The sequence below is a fragment of the Eulemur rufifrons genome, chromosome 30 (assembly GCF_041146395.1).
Source record: "Eulemur rufifrons isolate Redbay chromosome 30, OSU_ERuf_1, whole genome shotgun sequence".
Taxonomy (NCBI): Eukaryota; Metazoa; Chordata; class Mammalia; order Primates; family Lemuridae; genus Eulemur; species Eulemur rufifrons.
In genome coordinates, this window is record NC_091012.1 from 113,636,253 (window position 1) to 113,652,927 (window position 16,675).

At 32.4% G+C, this 16,675-nt stretch overlaps 1 protein-coding gene across 1 annotated transcript in view; it reads right to left on the reverse strand.

Moving 5' to 3' along the window:
* Positions 1–16,675, reverse strand: part of CFAP47 (cilia and flagella associated protein 47) — a 541,061-nt gene that overhangs the window by 406,426 nt on the left and 117,960 nt on the right. Inside the window, exons 27-29 of the mRNA XM_069464301.1 lie at positions 15,755–15,855; positions 14,061–14,180; positions 12,709–12,937 (exon numbers count right to left, since the gene is read on the reverse strand). Coding sequence (XP_069320402.1) covers positions 12,709–12,937; positions 14,061–14,180; positions 15,755–15,855 — 450 coding nt within the window. The remainder of the gene's footprint in view (positions 1–12,708; positions 12,938–14,060; positions 14,181–15,754; positions 15,856–16,675) is intronic.

Sequence of the window (16,675 nt, forward strand, 5' to 3'; positions counted from 1 at the left end):
AAAAAATTTATAACTAAGACCCTAAAGACAATTACAGCAAATGAATAAATAAATAAATAAATGAGACTTGATTAAATTAAAAAGCTTCTGCACAACAAAAGACATAATCAACAGAGCAAATAGACAACCTACAGAATGGGAAAAAATATTTGCAAACTATATAGCCAATAAAGGGCTAATATCCAGAACCTACAAAGAACTCAAAAAAATCAGCAAGAAAAAAAAACAAACCACCCCATTAAAAAGTGGGCAAAAGACATGAACAGAAGCTTTTCAAATGAAGATAGACACATGGTCGACAAACATATGAAAAAATGCTGAATGTCACTAATCATCAGGGAAATATAAATTGAAACCAAATGACCTTAATTTAAAGGTCTAAAGAGAATTATTTGAAAAGAAGAAAATCATCTTACATGGAAAATAATGAAACTGGTAAATGTATAGACAAATATTGACTATACAACAATAATTAATAATACTATTATTAAATATCATTAAATCATTAGTTTAATCACTTCATATTTGTGTATATATTTATACATACATACACATATGGGTGTGTTTGTAATTATAATATACAACAGCAGTAATGCACACCAGAAGGGAAAATATAAAATATAATAGGCTCTTGTAACACCAGGGAAGATGATAAAATTATTAATTACTACACAAATCTAATAAGTTACAAATGTATGCTGTAATGTGTATGGTAATCATTAAAAGAATATGAAAAAAGTATTTAACTTCCAAGGTAGTAGAGGATAAATCATGAAATAAGTAAAGAAATATTTAATCAATCTAAGAGAAGGCACAAAAAGAGAGAAAAGAAATAAAATAGGCATAAGAACAGAAAAAAACATACTGAAGATGTAAGTCCAAACTTACAGTATTTATATCAAATTTATACTAACCATAAGTTCAGTTTAAAAGACAAAGATTGAAAGAATAAGAATTAAACAAACTAAAGACAGGGTATAAAAGGAGACACAACTGGAAACATAGAAAACAGAAAGATTTATGTAAAAGATACAACAAAATATGTAAATATTAACCAGGAGAAAAGTAATGTACCTATATTCACATAAGACAAAGTGTTGCTAGTATGTAAGGCACAAAGCTTTACTAAATATAAAGAAAGAAATTTCATAGGAATAAAATTTTAATATACCATGAAGATGTTACAATTGCACGTTTGAATGCAGTTGGTAACAGCCTCAAAATGTATAAAATAAAATTGAATATTTAAAATGTAGCCAAATATACAAATACAAGTAAAGATTTTAACAAACTTATTCTAATAATTGGTAAATAATTTACAAATTAGTAACCACACATATTATTTAAAGGACACAATTAGCAAACTTGATTTAATGTAATTACATGGAAAAGGACATTCAATGACTGCAAATTATACCATATTTTTAAGCTGGAATGTTTATAAAAGCTAATTAAATGCTGGCCTATAAACAAATGTCAAAAAAATTTAAAGAAAATTCTCTCTGATCTTAATAAAATTATGCTGAATATCAACAGCAAATTCACCTCATGTAAGCATCCAAATAACTTTTGTAAAGTAAATCACATTGGAAATCAAAACATAACATGAATAGGATGAAAATAACATATTACATATACAAATATGTAATATAAGTGAATTCAAATTTAGAAAAAAACTTATTGTTTAAAAATTAAGTATGTGTTCATTATGAAAACACAAAACTATTAGAAATGAAAAAAACTTCATAACTGATAATGCATTTCTATATGCAGCATAGAGTTAACCTCATACTTTAATGGTAAAATGTTGAAAATTTTCTCCTAAGACCCAGATTAAGAGAAGAATTCATCCTATTCAATATTTAACTGGAGATCCTGACAGGGGTAGTAATTGGAAAGGGGAAAAAAACTCAGTATTTGCAAAAAAAAATTTTTAGAAAATATAAAAAAATACTACAGATAAAGAATTAAAATTAGTAAATTGCCTTAATGAAGCAGTCAGATAAAAGTCAGCATATGATAATGAACTTTATATATAAAAAACAAAAAATTGGAAAAAAAATGTCATTTACCATAGCTTCAAAAAATATCAAATGCTCAGTGATAAATCTACCAAAATATATGCAAGAACTCTCTACATAAAACTATTAATCATCACTAAGATAAACTTTAAAAGATCTAAATAAAAAGAGGAATAAATACTGCTTTTTCATAAAGGCAATATTATAAAAATGTCATTTCTGTCTAAATTAATCACAGATCAAGTTCAATCACAATACAAATTCCAGCAGGGTGCTTTTCTTTTTCTATTTGGTGGAAATTTATAAGTGATTCTAACGTTTATACTGAAATGCAAATAGCATAAATAGCTAAGAAAATATTGGAAAAGAACAAACTTTGCTTACATTACTAAATATCAAAAATTACATAATATTAGACCTTAAGACAAGTTGTTCTTGATGCAAAAGTATACAAGTTAATCAAAGAAATAAACTACAGATTGAAAAGTATATGAATACCTTATTTATGAGAAAACAGGTATTACCAAGAGGAGAGGTAGAGGAAAGAGTCTTTTCCACAACAGGCAATGAGCCAATTGGTATTTTAAAAATAGGAAAAATTAAAATACACCTTGATGTTTATCTCACATGAACAGAGAAGTAAAATTCTATAACATGGACGGAATTGGAGGAAATTATATTAAGTGAAATAAACCAGCCACAGAAAGACAAATATTGCACGTTCTCACTCAAATGTGGGAGCTGAAAAAAATTGAACTCAAGGAGACAGAGAGTATTAACAGAATGATGGTTACCAGAAGCTGGGAAGAAGAGTGAGGATAAAGTGGGGATGGCTAATGCATAGAAAAATACAGTTAGATAGAATGAATAAGATCTCGTTTGGTAGCATAATAGGGCAACTATAGTTAACAATAATTTATTCTACATTTAAAAATAATTAAAGGAGTAGAACAGAAATGTTCCTAACACAACGAAATGATAAATGTTTGAGGAGAGATACCCAGGTTACTGATTTAATCATTACACACTATATGCCTGTATCAAAACATCACATGTACCCCATAAATACATACAACTACTATGTACCCATAATAATTAAAAATTAAAAAAAGGAAAAAAGTAAATTTCAGGAGGATCGACTATCCAGTGTAAAAGACAAAGCAACAAAGCATCTAGAAATAACAAAGGAAGATTTCTTCATGTTTCGGGAGAAAAAAGATTTCATATAAAGCAGACAAAAGCAAAACCATTAAAGTAAATACTCATAAATTGGAGTACATTAAAATTTGGGGGACGATATTTGTAATAAATATAACCAACAAAGAACTAACACGAAATACATAAAACTTCTATTAACAAATAAGAAAAAAGCGATGAATCAATTTTTAAAGACTGATAGAAAAAACACATGAACTGGCACTTTATGATACAGCATTTCCAAATGAATATGCAAAACTTTTCTTAACATGAATAGCAGCAAAATGCCAATTCAAACCACACTCACTAGAAAAACTAATATTGAAAATACTAGCAATATTAAATATTTCTTTGGATGTAGAGCAACTGGAACTTTTGTGTACTGCTCGTGTGAGTGGATATGGGTGCAAACTCCTTGCAAAATTATTTGGACATGTCTCCTAACGCTGATTATATTTCTATCTTATGATCCAGCAATTTTACTCTTACATATAGGCTTTTCAGAAATATACACCAAAAAGACACATACTAAAATTTTCATAGCATCTTTATTTATAATAGAAAAATCCAGGAACCAGACAAATATCTATCAACAAGAATATGAATAAATTGCAGTATACTCATACAATGACCTAGCATACAGCATTAAAAATAAACTACTCCTAAATGCAAATATGTGTATGAATCACATGAACATAATGTTGAGCAAAAATATCCAGACACAAGGAAATGCAAACTGTATAGTTCTTCCTTTATAAAGTTCCAAAACAGACAAAACTAATCTATGGTGTTGGAATTCAGGTCTAATTCTTGTTTTCTTAGAAAGTGGAAAGGGACACAAGGAGGTGAGTGGGATTAGGGATGCTATTTCTCCTTCTATTTCTTGGTTTAGGTTGTGGCTACATATGTGTATTCACATAGTGATAATTCTATGTATATGTTATATGGCAATACAACTATTAAAACTCAGGGGGGGCAAGGGCAATATATGTAACCTAAACTTATATAGCCCCATATTATGCTGAAATAATAATAAAAAATAAATAAAATAAATAAATAAATAATTTGAACAAACTCTAAACTCAGGATGGTAGTTTCCTTTGTGCAGCAGAGGTTTGATACAAGTGGCTTCTTGGATGTTGGCAATGTGATGCTTGCATAGGGGCTTGCTCTATGAGTAAGTTGAAAGGCAGCACTTACAGGCCTCTCTTTATGTGTGTTTTATTTCATGATGTAAAAAGTCAAGAGGTAAGAGCCTGGGTCTTCAAAGTTCCTCTAGCACATGAAAATTAACTGAAATTGACTAGTTAAAATTAGTGTCCAGAAGTTTGTTGGAGGAAAAGGCAATATTGTTAGTCATATAACTTAACTGCCCCTTGAAAACAGAAGTTAAAATATAAAAACTATACATTACATTCTTCAAAGACTACACCTATGCACATCCCACGAATGTGGGCTTTATTAAGTAAAAGCTTATAATTTAACCATACTCCTTTTCCTCTTATTTAAGTATTAAGATATTAAATGATTTTAAGTTTCTTTTTCAGTTATGAGAGTCCCCTTACTTTAGAGATTGAAAATATACTCATGCAGAAAGCTCAGTGTACTAATGATCTATCTTTCCAGATAGAGAAGCCACCCACCACTATCATCAGCAAGTACAGTAAAATGGTTAAGGAAGGAAACTACTTTGAAAATCTATTTTACCCATTCTAATATACCAGTAGCAGTAACTCATTTTTGTTTAAACGTGCATTTCACTAATTAAATATCAAGTTAGCCACTTAAAAAAAGAATTGCAAAATATTTTATTATTCTTATTAATATATTAATGTGCAGAAATGAAAAGAACTCAAGGAACTCAACTCTAATTAGTTATTATAACCACTTTCATTTTAACATTTAGTTTGAATCTAAAGACAAGTTTCTGTGACTTTGTTGGTTACTGTTGAAGTATGAATGGGCACAATGCCCAGAAATGGAGGTGACACTTTATTTTCACATTAAATTTATCACTGAGCTTGCCAGCAGCTCAACACGGCAAAGAGAAAAGCATGCTATATACTTTTTTTTAAAGTCAAATGTTCCTATATCAAGCTGGGAAAAATCCTGCAAGGGAAGGTGAAATATTATTAATGACATATAATTTGGAAAAGTGCTCTCTTGGAAAAGATGAGTTTTAAATTGACTCTCTACTGCCAAATAGAAGAGTTGGTGAATATGATTAATGAAATCAGAAAAATATAACACTGTTAATACAATCCCAATTAAATTTATTAATGATAGCTAACATTTAGTGAACACTTACTAGTTCTTAAGGTCTGTTCTGATACAACTTAAAAGTATTACCTCTTAAATATTACAACTATATAAGGTAGGTATTATGATTATCTCCTTTTTGCAGATAAGATAATGGAGAAATAAAGAAAATATTTTCCTCATTTTAGATGTTCTCATTATGAATCGTAAAACATTCTACCAGTGAATTTGATTTTCTATGAGATTCTATATAGTTATACTAAATGAGAGGCTCTGGGATGGAATGGTTAGCTTTGGAACAATTTGAACCCTTACCCAGCTTCCTGACTGGCATTCTAGGTGTGTGGCAGCTGCAGGGAGATACATGCTAGAGTGGAATCCTGGAGTAGCACCTATATGCACCACAATTACTTCTCTCAGATGAAGTGGGATATCTAGTATGATTCAAATGATGCTAGCATCAGTTTCTTAGAGATCTTCACAGTGGTGTTTAGAGAAAATGTTATTCCCGCAGTTCACCCAACTTGAAGTGAGTACACTGTAATATTTAGTACATTTTCTCTGATGATCTCTGAAATATAAATTGTATTTTCTTATCTTTTTCAATGGCTATTTCCATCTGTTGGTGATTTGGGGAAGGGCTAAAAAGAAATAATATCTAAGGGCCTCTAGGAATGGAAAACAGACCTATGCTCAACATCATTAATCATCAGGGAAATGCAAATTCAAAGCACAATGAGATATCACTTCATACCTGTTAGATGGGTTATTATGAAAAACATGAAGGATAACAAGTGTTAGTTACTAAGAATGTAAAGAAAGGGGAATGCTTAAGCGCTGGTTGTGGGAATATAAATTAGTATAGCTATTATGGAAAACTGTAAAGAGGTTCCCTCAAAAAACTAAACATAGTATTATTACCATATGATCCAGCAATCCTACTTCTGGGTATATATTCAAAGGAAGTGAAATCTGTATGTTGAAGAGACATTTGCACTCCCATGTTTACTGCAGCACTGTTCACAATAGTCAAGATATGGAATCAACCTAAGTGTCCATCAATAGATGAAGAGATAAAGAAAATGTGGTATGTATACACAGCGGACTTCAGGATTAAAAAAGAAGGAAAGTCTGTCATTTGCAACAATGTAGATGAACCTATAGGACAGTCTGCTAAGTGAAATAAGCGAGGTGCAGAGACAAATGTCACATGATCTTAATTATATATGGTATCTATAAAAGTTGAAGTCATAGAAGCAGAGAGTAGAAGAGAGTGGTTATCAGAGGCTGGAGGATAAGGACAGTGGGGCGATGTTAGTTAAAGAGTATAAGGTTGCAATTAAAAGACAGGAAATAAAAGGTAAGTATTTAAGGTAGTGGATATGTTAACCAGCTTGATTCAATCATTCCACACTATACATATATAGACCATAGTATAGCTGTGTACCTCATAAATACATATGCTTATAATTTGTCCAAAAAATTTAAAAGCCCCCATAAGTCACCTCATTAATTAGTTGGATCCTAAAATGTTTTTAGGAAGGAAAATCATTATAAAAGGGAAAATATGACTGAATAAAGTTTTCATAGCCTTACAAAAAGAAAACAGACTAAGAATTAATAAATGGGAAATCTCAAATACTTTCTTTGGCTTCTCCTATTCTACCTGAATATCTCGCAAATCAACAAGTGAACTGGGCCCTATTGACCTTGCTGCCACAAAGTTGTATTTGTAAGGAGTGAAATTACCTGAGATACATACCAACAAAGCAGCGTTTATGACAACCCCTATCTTCAGGTTCAAGAAAGGTGATACATGAATGTGTCAAAAACTGTTTCAATAATGTTGAGAAAAAGCCCCACAGCTATTTGATACCCACATCATAACCTACAATGGATAACAGTTTTCCAGGTAATAAATCCCGTAGTGGATGACTTTCCAGCTAGGGGCTATTGTATATAAGGCTAGGCAATTTAACTTCTTGTTAACGTGTATGACACTAGAATTCATGGCTTGCCCAGGACTTTAAGCTTCATTTGGTCCAAAATCCTAGATTTACCCTATAAACATTAGAATTATATATCTCTCTTCAGTTCCAAACTATTGTATTCTTAAACTTCTTAAACTGATATACCTAACCACAGGTTATTAATAGTTTTCAGCCTAAAGAAAAAGACAAAATTGCCAAATGGTGGAGTTCATGTCTTTTAAGGGTTAAAACTGCCTAAATCTTAATCTGATCCCCCAATAATTGGCAAGTAGCATGATGCTTAAAAGTACTCATTCTGGGGGTAGAATGCTTGAGTACAAATCCTGGCTCTGCTATTTTGTAGCTGTGTGACTTTGGGAAAGCTACTTATTCTTTCTGCCTCAGTTTCTCATCAGTAAAATGGGTATAATAATAGTGTCTATATCACAGGGTGGTTGTAAAGAGTAAATAAATCAATACTCATAAAGTATATATAATGATGCCTTGTACGTAGTAAGAGTCCAATATACATTAACCATTATTGTTAATAAAATGTCACAAAAGTATTTTTAACCAAGTTAAGAGAGATATTACAAAGCAAGCTTGGTCAGGTATCAATCACCAGACTGCAAAAAATTAAAGCACTAACAGAAATAATGAGTCATTAAGATGGGACCATAAGAAAATAACTGCAAGAGTAAACTACAGAAATATATGAGAAGAAAGGACAATTTCCTGTTCAGAAAAATAAACTGAACATATATGCTTATCTTTTCTTTCTCTCAAAATATTCCTGAAATGTCAAAAAGATTGAAGAAATAGAATAAACCTGTAACAACACCAAAATTTGGAAAGAGACTATTAATATGCCAGAAACGTTGAGGAATACCTATGAGACAGAGAACAGATAGAATTGTACGGAGGAATCAATCAAAATGATAGACAGCATAGCAATAGGCTACAGTGGGAAAGGAAGCCATTTTTCCTAGAGGAACATAAGAGAGGCTTCAAGGTAAGAGTTGGCAGATACAGAGGGAGGAAGTGACACATGGTACAGTAATCACAATGATTAATAGAAGTATTGTATATGAAAGAGTTAGGTTTGATCTTCTATCCCATGAAACATTTACAGACTGACAACAACATACAGAGCCTCCAGGAAAAACTGGAGATCACTCAAAATAAATTCAACTTCTAGATTCCTAGGAGATTTAGGGCACCTATAGTGGATTTCCATGCTCTAGAATAAATCCCCCCTTACTTTTGCATTACATTGGATCTAGCTTCTCTTCTCTTTACCATAAAGTAAAGCATTTGTGTTGCTATGACTTGCTCACTTACTGAAGACTTTTTTCTGCCTTTTAACCAGGCAAACAATTTGATGAAAAAACAAACTCAAACGTGCACAGTATCCAGAGAAACCCTTGTCTCTTGCTTATTCTACAAGAAGTACTTCATTCATTACATATGAATAAATGAGAATGAAAAATCAGAAATATTTAAAGAAAGTCATCAGGTTGAAAGAAAATAACCCAATAAAAAAGAATAAAGATTGAGGAGAGATGAAACAATTTAAAGAAAAATAGAATTTAGAAATAAGCTCATATTATAAAAGAGATATTTGAGAAAGCATGTATCCATAACACAAAACAGGATGCTATTATTAAAGAAAAATACATAAAGAAGAAGAAGAGAAGGAAAGGAGGTGAGGGAGGAAGAAAGAAAAAGAAGGAGGAAGGAACAAGGAAGGGAGGAAGGAAATAAAGAATAACACAAAGTTCTTGGAAAACAAAGCTAGCAATACCAATTTAAAAATTTTACAGAAGACTAGAAGAGGAAGTAAAGGACAGCTACAAGTATAAGAAAGTAAGAGACAGAAAAAGATAAAAAATATAAATCATAATCATAAGGGATACAAAGGATCAGTCAAGCAGGTCCAGCATCTTTCTAATAGGAGATTCAGAAACAGAGAATGGAGTGGGGTGTGGTGGCACACACCTGTAATCCCAGCGAATCAGGAGGCTGAGGTAGGAGGATCACTTGAGCCCAGGAGTTCAAGACCAACCTGGACAACATAGTGAGATTCTGTCTTTAAAAAGAGAGAGAGAGAGAGAGAGAGAGAGAAGGGAAAAAATAGCAGAAAAGGAGGCAGGAAAGAATAGTTAAAAGACTAGTTTTCAAAATAAAAGGGACTACTAAATGCCAAGTAGATTGAATCCTGAAAAAGAACCCCACGTTCAGATTTTACTTCATCAAATTGCATAATAGGAGAACAGCAGAGATATGGAAACCATAAGAGAATTCTGAGAGAATGAACACGTTATTCACAAAATATGGCATCAGATTTCTCATGAGAAATACTAAGTAATGCCAGATGATGGAGTAATACAGGAGACACTAAAGAGGAGATTCAAATATCAGCAATAGTGCATGACCTTGGAGGTCTCTTCTTAGCCTGAGAGGCCATGATCCCCAAATTCCAAACCAACAAATGGCTCCGAATAGCATTGTCACCTGGGCAAAGTTAATCTTTATTCAAAGTTTTTTGATTGTGGGCAGCTTCCTTCCCAGGGTTAGAAAAGCTCTCATACTCCTCCAGAACTGCCTTTCACCAGGCATTCAAGAATGTATTATAAGAGACTTTAAGAGGTTTATATTATTTGGTCTAGTGATCCTACCTATGAGAAACTTCCTATGTAGTATCCAGAAATATCTGGTACCATTTGTAAGCATTTATAAGCATGTCTGCATTATTTATGCCAACAAAGAATAACAAAATTACATAAGTAAATTCTCAAAAATTAATGTGAATTTTCAAGTAAATAATAATGTATGCATGTAATAACACTATACAACAAACTAGCAATCGCTATTATAGTAAAAAGCATATAGAAAATGAAAACTAATATCCCAAGCTCTATAAAAACAACAAAATTGAGAAACTTTTGCTAACTAACAAAAATTCTAGGATGCAGCCAGAGTAGAATAAAGAGATGAATTTATAGACTTGAAAATAAATAAACATACTATTCAAGTTTAAAGAAAAATAAATTATAAAGAAAAATCATTACATGATTTAGAAAAAACAGAAATGAAAAATTAATTTAAGAATTTATTCATTATATGAGACATAGAAGTAAACTGCTGATACCCATAAATCAAGAAAAAATAAAATTACAATTGTAAATGAGGAAGGGACTATAACAGCATGAAGGAAATAAAAAACAGAAAGACTACTAGTCACAATTGTTGAATAATAAATGTTAAATGCTCAATTAATAATTTCCCCCATAACAACAAATGCTGGTGTGAATGTGGAGAGATAGAACACTCTTATACTGCTGGTGGGACTGCAAATTAGTACAACCCCTGTGGAAAATAATTTGGAGATGCCTCAAAGAGCTAAAAATAGAAATGCCATTTGATCCAGCAATCCCACTACTAGGCATCTAACCAAAGGGAAAAAAATGACATTCTATAATAAAGACATCCGCACTCGAATTTTTTTTTTTTTTTTTGAGACAGAGTGTCGCTCTGTTGCCCGGGCCAGAGTGCCGTGGCGTCAGCCTAGCTCACAGCAACCTCAAACTCCTGGTCTTAAGCGATCCTGCTGCCTCAGCCTCCCAAGTAGCTGGGACTACAGGCATGCGCTACCACACCTGGCTAATTTTTTTCTCTATATATTTTTAGTTGTCCAGCTAATTTCTTTCTATTTTTAGTAGAGACGGGGTCTCACTCTTGCTCAGGCTGGTCTCGAACTTCTGAGCTCAAAGGATCCACCTGCCTTGGCCTCCCAGAGTGCTGGGATTACAGGTGTGAGCCACTGTGCCTGGCCTGCACTTGAATGTTTATGGCAGTACAATTCACAATTGCAAAGATGTGGAAACAACCCAAGTGTCCATCAATACATGAGTAGATTAAGAAAATGTGGTATATCTATAGCATGGAATACTACTCAACTATAAAACAACAGTGATCTAGCACCTTTTATATTATCCTGGATAGAGATTGAGCCCATCCTTTGAAGTGCGGTATCACAGAATGGAAAAATAAGCACCACATGTATTTGCCATCAAATTGGTACTAACTGATCAACACTAAGGTGCTCACATGTTAGTAATACTCACTGGGTACCGGTCAGGTGGCGGGGGTGAGAGAGGTAAACTCACAACTAATGGAGATGGAGAGTACTGTATGGGGGAAGGGCACGCTTCTAGCCCTGGCTTGGGCGAGGCAAAGGCATTATGTGTAACCAAAATATTTGTACCTCCATATTCTGAAATAAAATAAATAAATGAATGAATAATTTTCCCCAAAAATTAAAACAAATCAATAAAATTTAATCAAAATGTTTAGAGACTAACTTCTCTAAAAAATTCCCTGGAGCCAGATGATTTCAGGATGAAAACTACAAATTTTCAGGGTATCTGCTGTATTAACTTTTCCACATCACAAAGATGATATATTAGTCAATTTATTCTATGAAGGTGAAATTGTCCAATTAATTTTTAAAAAACTGAAAAAGTTAACATACAGGAAAACTACAGACTTAGCTTAATCTAGCACACTCTTGAATATAGAGCAGAAATTCTAAATATAGCCCACATAGCTATAGAGATCAGTCCTGGATTCCCCTGTGGTGGCAGCAAGTTACCCCCAGGGCTGAGAAAGGAGGTAGAAAAAAAGCTCTGAGAATCCACTACATCACAACATTATAACAAGTGAAGGGCCTAAACTCCTGTTTAAATTAACAACAGAACTAAGTGCCTTGATATAATCAAAGAAATTTAAGTATTTGAGACATGCTGAGTAATAAAACAGCACATGAAAGAAAGGAGGTAAATGCATTGGCGAAGAGGAGATGGTACAAAGAAACTCTACCTGTTCACTAACATCACTATCTGTCTACCTGACTATACTCTAGATCTTGGGCTGATAGTTTATTTACACAGAAATGTGTAGTTTCCAAAATTTTCAAATTTAAAAGGGCTTTCCTAGCCATAGTTTGCCCTTTCTCATTTCACATATGAGGAAACTGAGGTCCAGAGTTTTTCAGTGCTTGCCTAAAATCATCTTGTCTAGAAGAAATTAAAAAGGACATGTATACTGAAGAATTTATATTTATGTTTTTACTCTTCTTAATGGATCCCTTATAATTTAGCAGTCTATAATAAATTATTTAATATCCTTTCACTTAAAATGATCCCAATAAATAGATTATATTTTATGATGTTATACAAAGCAAGGCATGTAACTGTCACCTCCTTATAGTCTCTGGAATAGAAAAGGAATGGGGTCCTTCAGGCCAGCCGAAGAGACCGAACCAGGTCTGAGCTGCATTCACAACCTTCTGAAAGAAGTTATATGCCTTTGTTCCTTCTCCAAGAGTAAAGAATTGTTCATTTGTCTCCTCCTTTTTCACAGATTGATCATCTTTCTTTGATGCTTCACTTATATCCAAGCCCAAATTTTCAGGTATTATTTCCATTCCTAAAATTCACATTTGTTTGTAAAAAGTTACTTGACCAATAGCGTGAAATAGTCTGTCAGTAATGGTCATTTGTATGCAGACAAATAGAACTCATTCTACAAACTAGTCTATGCTCTCAGAGTCAACTTATTATATCTTAAAATAATCAATGAAAATATACTTATTTTCAAATACCCAACAGAAATGTTTAAAAATAGATAAATTACAACAAGGAAAGCAGTTACATTTTTTTTCTTGCCATAATGGTATGAGAAAACATTCCCCAAAGCAGAATCTTCCATTTCTAATTACATTAGTAAAATGTATTGACAATTCTTCAGCATTACTTATTAGACAAAATTAAACCTCAGCTGAAAAAATTATAGAAACAAAATATTGGCTTTAGATTCAAAATGACTTTCTATCCAAATCAAGCACATAAATAAAACATTTCTGAGTTAAGGAAATTTTTGAAAATATAAAATGGTTTTATCTTTTTCTTTAAAGATATCTGCTCATATAATGGTACCTACACACTAATCTGGTTTGGTTCATTCAACAAAAAGGAACAAATTTAATATTACCAACATCCAGGGAAAGAAATATTTAAACAGTTAATTGAAAATAATAGTATAAAACTCACATATTTACCTGTGCTCACCTCTTTCTAAGATGGGAAACCTTGGCTAGAGTTAGATAATGAAGAGAAAAATCCCTTAGTTCTGCAGTTCCTAAACTATGGACAGAGAGTGCTTGAGATGTCAGAGCAAATTTACAGAGGCTCTGTAGAATATTTAACATTTTAGTTAAATATTACTGCAACATCTGTTGGAGAGCACATAAGCTTAGATTTTTGTACCAAATGCACTTAATAAATGAAACTATGTGGTACATGTTTTGGCCTAGGGAAAAATACTGACTGAGACACTAAGTGTGCCATGAACCATGAACATTAGAGAATCTCTGCTATTGATCATTGAAAAGAACTCCCAAAACACATGACCCACTTAAGACTAATGACAAATTCATGTTTTTCTTCAACCATTCATTTTTATCTTAAAAAGCCTAACTTAAATTAAATGCTATTAAGCAGATCATGTCATGGACTGGGTTTGGAGGGTACATTATATATTTGCCACATACCAACATATAAGTTTCCTCTTGCAGGTTCAGCATCACTAAATTTAGTAGCAGTGGATGTCTTTTTAATTGAAACAGAAGGTGATCCACTGTCTTTAGTCTCCATAGGATTTCCATCCTTATCTACAAATGACACATTGGGTCACAGTAAGTCAAATAAGCATTCATGGATTTCACTATCGAATTATTTAACCTGAATCTACCTAATCTATCTATATTTCTATCTATCTATATATACATATATAAGAAAGTAAAAGAAAAAACTCTAAACATCCATTATATCAAATAAGATGTCAAATAAGAAAAAAATAAAAAAAAATTATATGGTTTTCTATTAATATAATAAATTAAATAAAATTTATTTGATAAGGCAATTGTTATGTTATACCAAAGTTATTGGATAATGTGCAGCATTCAACTTTAGCATAAATAAGAATATATAAAACATTTTAAATGTTTCTACACCAAAAAATTAGATTACATATGGTGTTCAAAATAAGATATAAGAAAAAAATCAGCAACAAAAGTAATTTCCTCCTAGTTAATTCAGTAATAATATGTTACAAGCTGATACCATTTTGCACATATTTCAATCTGTATTCCAGTTAGAGTTGTTCTATATACATTAGAGTTTGTCACAGCATGAATTCGAATCCAACCATTGGCAGTGCTGACCAAGAAAAGTGAGTAGCTGTGACCTAAGGCCAAGCATCAAAATGTATTTGTAATTTATATATATTCATAGTCTAATTCTGCCAGAAAGCATGGTCTGGTCAGTTAGAAAAGTCTGATTTGAAAGCTTGGCACTACCAGTCCTGACAAGTTAAACTGTAGGTATGTTATACAAATTATCTGAAACATGTTTACCTATAAAATGAAATCAACATCTCTGAGCTCATGAGTTTATTGTGAGGATTACTTTAAAGGCAATAACAAATAGAAATAAGCCGAATATACTAAGTTTATCCAATCTTTCAGTACAAAATCATTCAGAATGTGCCAGAAAATCTTTACCCAATAGGCATGCATATCCCCAGAATGCTATACCACTATAGACTTCATAGAAGATGATTGTTCTTAGTTTATCTCACAATTTCCCCTGCAGCAATTCCCAGCTGGTCAAATGGCCACTTTCTGTCCCACTTTAATTCATCTCACATCTCAACACCTGCTCCCTTTCTAAATCACTGACACTCAAAAACCACAGAAGGTTCTCACTATTACAGAATAAAAGGCTTAGCACTATGGCCCTGTACCTACATTTTCTTCCTTCTGTCTCTCATCACACTCCCATGCTTTTGCGATATTGCCCTTTGCCCAAATCATCTTGTTCAAATTCATCATTTGTCAAGCTCTACACAAATGTCATCTCTTCTATAAAGTCATTACAGATTTCCAACATCAGCATTAATCTCTGCAACACCCCTAAATGCCCAACACTTCAATTGACTCATAGATACAGCTCTTACTTAATTCAGTTTTCTTTGTATTAATTTATTTATGTGTCTTTCACTAGATTGTCAATTTCTGGAATTAAGAGACACTGTCATATTCTACTCGTAATGATAAGTGCAGCTTTTGGCAGGCAGATGTTTAATAAACATCTGTTAATTTTAAATTCATTTAATTCTAGATGTCGGCCTTGGATAACAAGAATCTACAGTGAGTTAGAAAGAAATCAGCCATATGTAACTTACCCTTCTTTAAACAAATTCTGTATTTATCCAGATGAATTGCTATATATGGGTAAATAGTAAGAATGCAGTTTTCTGCTGTTGCAGTAACTGGAAGTGAAAACCTAGAAGTGAAAACATTGCATTTTAATAAAATACAATTTTCACATGCAGTAAATGCAATGAAAAATTTTTAAGTATCCTAGATGCATTTAATAATGAAGACATGAATTATTCATCATTTTTTGTTCCACTTACTTTGTTTTGTTAGCTGCCTATTCTATCTATCTTAATGGTTTTAAAATATTTAAAGATTTTAAGAGAGACTGTAAATTTCATTGTCAAGTGTGCTCTAGGATACATCTTGTAACTGTGCAGGTTCAAAAACACAGATTTAGGAAATTTTACAGTTGAAGGGATCTCAAGGTTAATTTACGCACATTCTTCTATGGAATCTCTGACAAATGATATCTAGCCTTGGATGACACTACTAGGGAGATACTACCAGGGTGACACTCATAACTCAGAGACAGCCCATTTCATATCTAGAGAGTTGTATCCTCAGAAGTTCTGTTGCAGAGCAACACAGAATAAAATCTACAGTCCATTATAGGCCTTCAAATATTTATATACAGTCATTATATTTTCTGCAAGGTTTCTCTTCTTCAGATTTCACATATTTACAACACGGAAGGGTTCTTTCTACTTCAAGGTCTCCAAATCTGTTACACACCAGTGTCGTTTCTTTAGATGACCTTTTGTTTTTTGTTTGTCTTTCTTTAAATGTGTCTGAAAACTGAAAGCAATACTGCAAAACTTATTCAACCAGTACAGAAACTATATATCCTCTAATCTGCATACTCTATTTCTTGAAAGTACTGTGAAATTGTCTTATTATTTTTACCAGCCACAAAACACTCAAACTATATTGGGGCTGTCTACCAT